Source organism: Sinocyclocheilus anshuiensis, unplaced genomic scaffold (genome assembly GCF_001515605.1).
Source record: "Sinocyclocheilus anshuiensis isolate Anshui unplaced genomic scaffold, SAMN03320099.WGS_v1.1 scaffold28, whole genome shotgun sequence".
In the NCBI taxonomy this organism is placed as follows: Eukaryota; Metazoa; Chordata; class Actinopteri; order Cypriniformes; family Cyprinidae; genus Sinocyclocheilus; species Sinocyclocheilus anshuiensis.
Genome location: NW_015555724.1, coordinates 962,442 through 973,566, shown reverse-complemented (window position 1 = coordinate 973,566; position 11,125 = coordinate 962,442). Strand labels below are relative to the sequence as shown.

The 11,125-nt window shown below is 38.3% G+C and overlaps 1 protein-coding gene across 2 annotated transcripts in view; it reads right to left on the bottom strand.

The window, feature by feature from the left end:
• Positions 1-11,125, bottom strand: part of LOC107672585 (protein-methionine sulfoxide oxidase mical3a-like) — a 94,361-nt gene that overhangs the window by 46,551 nt on the left and 36,685 nt on the right. For both annotated transcript variants that reach the window (XM_016465836.1, XM_016465837.1), the window contains 6 exons: positions 3,696-4,073; positions 3,342-3,549; positions 2,773-2,889; positions 2,494-2,595; positions 1,627-1,782; positions 1,316-1,416 (listed from right to left, as the gene is read on the bottom strand). In XM_016465836.1, coding sequence (XP_016321322.1) covers positions 1,316-1,416; positions 1,627-1,782; positions 2,494-2,595; positions 2,773-2,889; positions 3,342-3,549; positions 3,696-3,971 — 960 coding nt within the window. In that variant the 5' untranslated portion in view covers positions 3,972-4,073. The remainder of the gene's footprint in view (positions 1-1,315; positions 1,417-1,626; positions 1,783-2,493; positions 2,596-2,772; positions 2,890-3,341; positions 3,550-3,695; positions 4,074-11,125) is intronic.

Genomic DNA, 11,125 nt, shown 5'->3' with positions numbered 1-11,125 from the left:
TAGTTATAATATAAAAATTGATTTAAAAAAAAGACAATGCCGTATATATTGTATTTTATGTAAATAAAAACATATATTATGACCCATATTAATGTTTGTGGCATCTTTTTGATCAAGTCAAACTAATTTTAGGCACTGAGGAAAATATAATCATTAAAACTTTTAAAGGTGGTTTTGATATTTTAAAACTACGCTCAAAGTTTTCTGCAACTGAAGAGCACCACGAGGCATATAATTCAGTTGTGAGTGGCTGTGGGTGTGGTAATGGGATATTTGAGAGGTCTTTTCCTCTCTGATTCATGTTGCTACGAGCAAGCAGTGTTTGTTTCTGCTAACAGTCAGGCTCTTTAAAACAGATGAGAACTCTCAGCGCTGACACTCATTTAAAATGGCTTCATTCTGAGCACCATTACACTTAAGGCATAATCCTACATATTAAAACAAGTGTTTTGTCCAGTGGGATTTTGTTATTTATCCTGAAAAATGCAAAGTAAGCATCCCTCTCTCGCAACCTATCGAGCTACATTAATTGGTGTCATTACTGTGCATCATTATATCAGCTGTATTATGCAAGAGTTTGTGTGTGAGTGTGAGAGTAATGGTTGGGACTGAGGCTCCCTGTTAATGATTCAACAAACTTGGCAGTACTGGGATCAGAGCAGAAGAGCTCATTGTGAATAAAAGGGAACAGACTGTCCGCCCAAAGTAATGATTATTTACACTCCTATGGCCAAAAGCCTCCTAAAGACAGAATTAAACACCTAGAACCTTTTATTATGCTGATTTGGTGCTAAAGAAACTTTTCTTCTTGTTATCAATGATGAAAACAGTTGTGCTACTTTTTTTTTGTGATAGATAAAAAAACGTGATAGATTTTTCTGAAGATTCTTTGATGAATAGAACGTTCAGAAATAACACTATTTGAAATAAAATTATTTTGCAACATTATAAACGCCTTTACTATAACTTTGATAAAAGCAATGCATTATTGATGAATAAAAATTCTTAAAAATGTATTTAAAAAAAATGAAAAAGTAACTGATCTCAAACCTTTGAATGGTATTAAATATTCACATCTGGCTAAGGTACTTTGGTCTCATACTTTGGCATGCAACACCCAAAACATATTTTTTTCAATTCATGTTTGTGCTGCATCTCAAATCATCTGCCTTGAGCAGAAGTGTGCTAGCACTTTTCTAAGGGACAGAGAAAGGCAAACAGGAAGAGATAAAGATAAAGAGGGAGGGAGAAGTGCGAATAAAAGTGTGGAGATTAGTTAGAAAACTGGCGGCAGTCAAATTCTTTGATCACTCACATGTAGAATGACGCCCTTCTCCAGCAGGCTCTGCTTTTTGGCAGTCATTACAAAGTAGTGTGTGTCATCCTTATAATAGACAATGTTTTCCAGGTCAATTCCTGTGGAGGCAAATCAAAAAAGAAAAAGACAAAATGAGCAAGCAGGAAGAAGAGATTGAAGTGGAGATGTGACAGACAGCATGTCGAGGGGGGAGAAAAAGGGGGACAGAGATAGAAAGAGGAAGTTGTTTGCATCCGTTCACAGATGTAATTAAGTTCCATCTGGAACATCAAGATCTGACATATATTGAATAAGAGTGCTTGTTGTACCTGTGGCTTCTCTAAGGTCCTGGAAAAACTTCTGGTTGAAGATGAAGGCTACTCCACTGATCTCCTCCACCTTCGCTTCTGCAGTCGTGTTGCGGTTAATGAAGTTAGCTGTGATAGCGATAGCCAGTTTGCCCCTGAACTCCTTCCTCTTAAAACCTGAAGAGACAGAATAAACATTCATAATAATGACAGACAGACAGACAGACAGACAAACAGATAGACAGACAGACAGACAGACAGACAGACAGACAGACAAACAGATAGATAGACGGACGGACGGACGGACGGACGGACGGACGGACGGACGGACGGACGGACGGACGGACGGACAGATAGATAGATAGATAGATAGATAGATAGATAGATAGATAGATAGATAGATAGATATGAGTAATGGATGGATCTTGAAAATTCAGCTGTGTATCACAGGTATAAATAGCATAAAATAAAAATAAAAAAGAAATCAGTTCAAATTGTAATATTACATAATTTTACAGTTTTTTGATCAAATAAATGCTGCCTTGGTGAGCATAAGAGACTTATTTCAAAATCATTTAAAAATCTTACAAAAACCCTACAAACATTTGAACATTAGTGCAAATCTACAAGATTTTTCTCCCATTTTTGATTTGCCAAGTTCGATCAGTTAGTCAAGTATAAGCACACTTCTCACAATAAGCAGCATGATTTGAGATATCATTCATGTCTGCAGGATAAATAGTGCACATTACACACAAGTTGCACGCTGAGGTTAGCAAGCACCACACATTTTTTTTTTTCCCTGTCTAGACAAGAACCAAAGATTCAAAAAGAGGACATTGTTCTCATTTACGATTATATATACTGTATGTAGTGTTATAATCTTACCTGACAGTGTATTTCTCCTCCCATCTGCCCCAATTATGACATCAAACTCTAGCTCATTGACTGGATGTGTTCTGGGGTGGACCTCGGCTCTCCACCCAATTCCTGGAAAAACCAACAGCATGTTCAGCAATGACAGACAAGTCATTTCTCCGCAAGACTTGGTATTTGTTCAGGATATGCCTAGGCTCTTTAGAACGACTGGTATTTATGTGGAAATTAAAACAAACGAATGGAACAGCTGAACTTTAGCATGGAAAGGACATGAGAAAGTGATCTTACTCTCATTCTCTTGGTCTTCTGGTGGCTCAATGAGGCCTTTGAACTCCATGTTGACGTGAATCTCGATGCCAAGGAGAAGAGCTACCTTCAAAAGCATCAGCTGCAACTGGCGAATACCTGCATTAGGAGATTGCAAAAACAGAAAGCACATCTGAGACCCCATTTACACATGGTATTAAAATCTGACTCAAGATGTGGACAAGATATTCTAGAGGAGTTTCTCTGATTAGGTACATCACTTCCACAAGTCCAACTGTTCTATCTTGCTGGCAAAGTTTAAAGACCTTGTTTTGGCAGGTTTTCCCCAACACATCCCACAATGATTACATGAGTAGGCAGCCATTCAATGTCTGGGATGAATCAGTACGCATTAGTATTTACACTACACTTGCTGGGAGTCCTTGAACACCTCTGAAGGTGGTTAGAGTAACTGAAAGTCGCCAATGTGCCTCGTAACCCATTTACATCTATGTTTAGTGATGTCCACTTGTACTGGGATCTGTAATGGATGTCTGTACTGTAAAGGTTAATTTCTCTCTATAAGAAAAATAGTTTGATATACTACTCACTGATATGGTCGATGGCTCCAGCACAAAACTTGCCGTAGAACTTCTTGGCTCCAAGACCCCTCAGATCGTGAATGGTGAAAGGCCAAAGATGGAGCACATTGTTTCGGGAGAATGCATCCCTCTTCTCCAGCAAAACCACCTTGGCTCCAAGGAAGCCCAGCTCTATGGCTGTTCGTAAACCACATGGTCCAGCTCCAATGATCAGACACTGAGAAACACAGGCCATGAGGAGTAAAAACCAAATCATCAAGCCACAAAGTCCATAAAGAATCTATTTCAAGCAATACCAGAACATTGCAAGTTTGAGAACTAATAACCAAAACGCTCTCTTTCACCCCAGGGAAACTTTCATACCTTGGTGTTGGCACAGGACCTTCCTTTTTTGTATTCTTTGTGGCTGGCGCGCTTGTCTAACTTGGCCCAGAGAGCTTTGGCTTTCCAGTAGTTGAGCTTGGACTTGAGTTTGTGGTAGAACACACGGTATTCATTGGGCTTGAGTTCTAGGAAGTCACAAAGCTCTTGAAAAGCCTTGAGAGTGCCTTTGCAGGTGGTGGCCTGGACAAAGCGGTCAAAGAGCACGTGAGACTGATTCACCCCTTCTCCCACCGCATTGACGCCTCCATCTCCCATGGTCCCTTGACCCGACTAGCGGGGATTATGGGACAGGCACAGTCCAGCTTACTCAGAGTCTCTCTGTTTGCGATTCAACTTCCGCCATAGGTTATTTTCGCCCTGAATGAAGAAAGAAAAAGATTTATCAAATATTTTAGATATACAGTACACCACTGTGGCATGTGGAAATGCACAAAAATTTGCAGAAGTACAAATAATAGTTTATTCAATATTTTGGCTAATTTTGAAAAAGTGTTAATTATCTATGAGAGCGCAACACTTTTTTAAAAACCATTTCAGACAACTTTCCCTAAAAATAAGTGCAGAAAATGCAATAAAAATCTGCAGATTGCTGCCTTATTAGATTTTTCATCAACAATAAAGAGATAATAATATTTAAATAACAATTTCACAATATACACAAGCACGGCTTTAACAGAAAGGAGAGATATGGAAGCTTCCTGGTCAGTTTCAGAAACTATATCAGAGGAAAGAACTAATCTGATAAACTTTAATTTCAGTTTTATGGATCTAAACAGGGATGTAGGAACAGAAGCCCAAGTCTAGTCTGCGATAAATGACCATTTTAATTAACCTCTCTGAATAAAACAAGCATTGCTAGATGATTGAGTTGTGAAAAATTCAGCATGAACCGGAAGTTGCTGCACTTCAGTATAGTGACGTATTTCCAACTGAAAGGGGTGTGATTAAGGATATTCTGCCCAAGTCAAGGCCCAAGCCATCAAACTGACGTCATCAGAGAAGGAATGCCATTCCAGAGCGGAAGCAAATGCTCAGATTTTGATTAAAGATTACCAAGATAAACATTTTTTTTTTCAGTGGATGAACTTGCACCGATTAATTGTTCACCTCAAGTTTAGCAATGTGTGCTAACAAAGTAAATATAGTCAATTTTGATTTCATGAGGACTTTAAGATATCACTTTATGTTTCTACAGGGCTAGAGCATGATATAATGCAGCTATGTAAAATATGCTGTGTAAAATTGGTCTACAAAATGGGTTTTAAAAGCTAACACCTTTCAACAACACAGAGTGGGCTGCCAAGTTTTGTGTCACTAAATTTGACAACACTAAATTTCATATAGCCTAAAGGACCTGGAAGCTTTAATAAAGACTTGGCATCAGAGAGCAGAAAATGCCCCATGCCCTTATCTGGGAGACAATGACCACAGGAAGTCTGATGAACGCACAGAAACCCAAACAGGAAATGCTGTAATATTGGAAGTTCATGCATTCTACTGTGAAAGAGACACTCCAGACATAATAAACCAACCACAGTGCTGCACGAACAACAAAAACTATTGCCGACACTAATTCCTAATCAGGTGTGAAATAGTCTTGCATTGCCAAACTTTTGTCAGCAAACTGGCCATTCAAACAGGAAGAGAGAGGGCTCCTGACATGTAAAGCAACCAACCAGAGTTTATTTTGCATTTAAATGGTAAGAAAGAGTCTCACAAATGTATCTCTACAGAATGCTGCATTCTTCTATGTAGACTGACAAAGACCAGATATTGCTGACATTGGCCAACAAAGAAAAAACCAATGAAAATAAATGCTGATAACCAGACATTTCGGAAACATAATGTGCAGGAAACTTTTCAGAAAAAAAAAAAAAAAAAAACATTTTTAAAGCAAGATTTTTTCAAGATGCTCTAAAGATGTGACGAAAAAATGCTGAGCAATGAAAAAAAAAGGGATACATAATACAGAACAGACCCATCAAAAGAAACATTTAGACTGTTTTTTAATCGGGCAACTGAAAGTGACCACACAGCTAGCTGTCAGCCACTGAAATAGAACATCTAAAATCTCACAAATTAGCAGTTTGTCAGGGCCAAGGACACATGCACACCCTCCCTTCTAAACGAATTCAGACTCACACACACTGCTAAGGTGTGGTCTAGCTGAAGGAAATCTCCACCTCACAGAAAGCCGATGAAAGGGAAGGTAGGTGAAGGGTTAGTGTGAGGGCCCTTTCACTCGGTTCCAGCTCTAGTGTGCTGTGAAAACACGCTCCTGACCTCACCGCTCTGAAACTGCTGCGCCAGCAATCGGCTCAAAACCGCAGCCAGCCACTAAAAGCCTCAGTGTCACAAAGCCACAAGACGTGATGTAATGATATCAGCCTTACATGTAGGGCTGTCATTACAATGAAATATTAGCTGACAAATGATTGCAATACAAATAATTACAATAAAAAATTAGAAAGCCCTTGGGAGTGTAACCCTAATACACAAACAAACAAGACATTTAATGACAAAAATGATTTTTTGCACAAATATTGCCCAGGGGATAAATATAATATAATTTAATGTTTAAATTAAATCCTTGTATTATATAAATTATACATAATAATAATAATAATAATAATTCACCTTTTAAACTCCGTTTGTTTTGATTTTGTTGCTGTGAATATCAGAATATTAGATTTACTTAAAATTCCCTGATTGTACAGAAATATTTCACTAAAATGTATAAATAACAGTTATCGCCGTCAGGTGATTATGAAATAACAGCCAACTTCCATTTGACATTTGAAGTGCAGCAAGACCTCATGTTTTCATATTAAACAGATGGATTTTACGGTCATGAAGTATTTCGTCCTTTAGCTTTCTCTACACATGTCAGCTGCTGCATTGGCTTTGAATATTGGAAAGGCGTGTGAACGCACGGCTGAGGCAGATGGTTCTGGTTACCCGTTTCCTCAAATAAGTGCAGAAAATGCAATAAAAATCTGCAGATTGCTGCCTTATTAGATTTTTCATCAACAATAAAGAGATAATAAAGAGAGAAATAAATTTTTTGCAAGGCAGCGGTCGGGTAAACAAATACGACACTGAATTACACTGACGTTCAAAGTACAGCTCATTTAACAACGGTTGCTGAATCAAGGAAAGAAAATAAAAAGTTTTCTGTTGCAATGTATGCAAAAATTGACCCTCATAGGAAAAATATAGAATTTTTCTGGTTGTCCTCATGCGGCTTTAATTCTGTTAGCCCCTGAAAGCCGAGAACCTCGGCACATATATAATATCAGAGAACCTCAGTGGCAAAGCTTGGGTTACACTGAATATCATGTGAGGCCAGCTGTGTTATGTATCAGTGCGGACTAACCTGTTCAAAGCCCTCAAGTAGTTACAACTGAGGAGACTGACTCCTCAAGAGCATGAGAAAGAAGCTGGTTTCACATATACACGTATACAAACACCACACACCACATGGTCAGCCATAAGATCCACACAGAATCTACATCATTTTTCTCTGCTAATGTTTGGAGGACAAATCTGCAGAATTATGTTCAAGTAGTTACAACTGAGGAGACTGACTCCTCAAGAGCATGAGAAAGAAGCTGGTTTCACATATACACGTATACAAACACCACACACCACATGGTCAGCCATAAGATCCACACAGAATCTACATCATTTTTCTCTGCTGATGGTGGAGGACAAATCTGCAGAATTATGTGGAATGGATTTAAATGGATTTTAAGATGATTCTCAAAAAAAAACAAAACTATTTAAATTAACAAATATAAGGAGCAGAGATGCATAGAACTTCGAAAACAACAGCAGTTAAAATCATGAAGTCTGCTGAGGTTTTTATGGAATTCTGTGGATTTCATTCAGGGCTGGCCATAAGCCGAGAAGGAAGCATGACCATGTGCATGCCATGGAACTACAACCATCCAAATACTGTGAAACACGGGGTTTAATTCTATGCAGATCATTTTGTGGAGAATATTGCCGCATTTTTTTTGGCACTAGCTTAATGTTGAAGCACTGTTAATAGCAATAAGTCAGTTATGATTTCTATTCTATTCTAAAATACAATAAAATATTCCCTGATATTACCATTTCACTTATCCATGACCGTAAAAACTGAATGTTTCCCCTTAAATCTTTATCCATCACTATATTTATTTATAACTTCTAATACAACTTGGTGAGGAAACTCAGAACTTGGATTCATTCATAAAAATTAATTCTTAAAAACTACTCAGGATAAGAGAGACTTTGATCATTCCAACAAACCAACACTAAAACGCCTCACAGCACTGACTCATGGGAAGATGAAGAGGCAGGTTATGTAACGCTGCGATGCCCTATAGCCACGTTAAAGCTGCAGCATAACATAATACGAACTCCCAGCATGCCTGAACACTTCCAAAACAGCGCCTGCTATAATTGAATGCAGGTCTATATCCAGTGCCTCTCTTTCACAGAGGAAACACGCTGTCACTATAGGTATATTAAATTTCAGACACAGCAATCTGTCCCTCGTCACTCAGCAATGTGGTGTTAGCGATAAAGCAGCTATGAATATGCACTGAACTTTGTATGACATGAGAGAAACAGAAGACAGTCATTATGAACATGCTGATAAACATGACATACGGAAACAAGACACGGAAACAAACCGCAAACTGTTCAAATCCATTCAACGTTACAGCAAGATGACCTGAATAACCAATCAGATAAATATACAACCCACCTTCACTCACATGTGACTGTATACACAAAAGGGAGTCCAAACAGACTGTTTCAATTCAGAGCACACTTTCTAAAACACATACACAGAGCATGCATTTTTTAACTTTATTATGGAGAGGTTGTCGCACTCTGGGCTAAAAATAGACCACATTACATGTCTGAATTGACCGTACAAAAGCTCTCTCCACACTTCTCTTCCTGTGGGGACCTCATATATTTCCAGTATGCTTCCTGTATAGACATGTTGAAAAGAGACATGTGAGAGTTTTTTTAACTTAAAGGGATCATATGATGCGATTTCAATTGTGTGTGTGTAAAATAGTATATCAGTCTGGCGAGTAAACAAAAAAATTTACTAGCCAATGGTGATTATATTGCCAAGGTGTGCGTAGAGGGTTGAATGGGTTTTAATGTTTTTGTCTCTTCGCTCCTGCCGGGACAAGGCATCACAATATGGTAAGGGGAGTAACATTTCCGTCACACGCTTGAGGTATTCGGCCAATCACAACGCACTGGATAACTGGCCAATCAGAGCACACCTCGCTTTTCAGACCGATGAGCTTTGTAAAAATTGACACGTTTCAGACTTGCCAACATAGCTCAGTATAATGAGAAAGAAAGATATTCACAAAACTGTTTTCCATGAAACATGGAAAGAGTGTTCCATGGCCATCAAAAACATAAATATATAAATGATACTATGTATAAAATAAATCCACTGATTATAAACACCCTCAAGATAATGGCATCTTTTGTTACAAAAAAAACAAGAAAAGGAAAAGATACATATTTTTCAATAAAAGATGCCAATATGTAGAGGGTGTTTATAATCAATGGCTTTATTTTATACATTTTATCATATACTTTAAATTAAATATTTAAATTTTTCCTCCATGCAACTTCACTTTTCTGCTTAAACACAAAAAAATACAGTATATTTTCACATTTTATTAAGCATTCTCAGTGTGGATGGAAAACAACAATCCAAAAATAATTTGCACCAAACAGGTCCCATAAATGCATTATCAGACATTTTCATTTTTGGGTGAACTACTCTAGCAGGCACAGTTATCTGCCAATTCTGATAATCTTTTGGCCAAATATCTGCTGATCAGAATTTAGGGTTGCTGATAGCTGAAATTAAATGCAAGTCATGGTGCAGTACACATTTACCACTGACACAATTTAGATAAACCTTCTCTATCTAATTTGTCGAATGATATCAAGCTTATTATAGCCTATTGTTCAAGTTTATTGCACTGTTTCTGGTTCCCAGGAATTCACCAGATCACATGCAACATTCAGAAAACAAATAAAATCACTTTCACATTACAGACTGTGAGGGGAAAGATCAAATATTTTAAGACTACTAGCCTGCGGGACATAAACTCATATCTCAAGATTTTAATAAACAGAACATATCGCAACCTCCTTGTGCTAGAGGAGAACTCAAAATGTATCTCCCATTCATTCGTCTCACAGTAAGAATCTGCACATTTATCTTCAACTCTCTTTATTCTTTGTTTGGCTGTGATTTTCCCCTGAGAGCGAAGGGGCTTCCTTTAGCACAGCATAAAACACTTGGCTGTGCCGTCTATCAAACAGCTATGATGTCTCCTCCTCCTACTGTGTCTTTCCCTCCAGACAATCAGGTGAGACGGAGTGCTGTTGGCCTGTCACTATGGAAACATCACCAAAGGAGCATGACATCACACATGCTGTAATGATGGAGGAGGGTGCCTGCCAAGTCAACAGAGCCGCATGTGGGCAGGTAAACAAAGCACAATGATGTGGGTGAGGCAAACTGGGCCATTATCCACCTGAAATTGGCTGCTTTTTCCCTCGTCTTTTAAAAGAATGATGACAGTTGTGAATCTGCTGATTTAAAAAGTAGCCAATCCTTCCAAATTGACTTACAAAAATGCCTGTGTTAATATTACCCATAATCATCATCTGAACACTATCCACCACACCTCAGTGATTGTGAACAATAGTTTGATTTAGTCTTGGAGTATCACCTGCGCTTTGAATCTTTAAGCATTAGCTGTTTCAATCGCAAGATTGAGTCACGCCAAGTAAACAACAAATACATAATGTCACAAAAACAAAGATGAACTCAGTTTTCAAATGGAATAGCTAGAGAAACATTAAAGGGGTCACATGATGCGATTTCAATTTTTCCTTTCAACCACGCATACCTAAAATGGCTCATTCTAACACGTCCCCACATGTCTACGTCACGATAGCCTACAATGCCGGCTGTTCTGACTCACAGACTGTAAGTACTTTTTCATATTTAAAGGATTTGCCATGGATGATTCAAACGAGAGTTTTGAGCAGTGTAGAGTAGCGCTTGTTGTTTGTCGTTTCTCCGATCACAAATGCAGACATGGTTTTATGCAACGCGTAAAAAAACAGCATAAGTCATTATAATCCGTAATTATGTCCCCACTGGATGCAACAAATGCCTCGTTTATAATGGGTTTTAATGTTTTTGTCTTGTTGCTCCGGCCGGGACACGGCATCACAGTATGGTAAGGGGCGTAACATTTACATTACATGCTTGAGGTATTCGGCCAATCACAACGCACTTGATAGCTGGCCAATCACAGCACACCTCGCTTTTCAGACTGATGAGCTTTGTAAAAATCGAT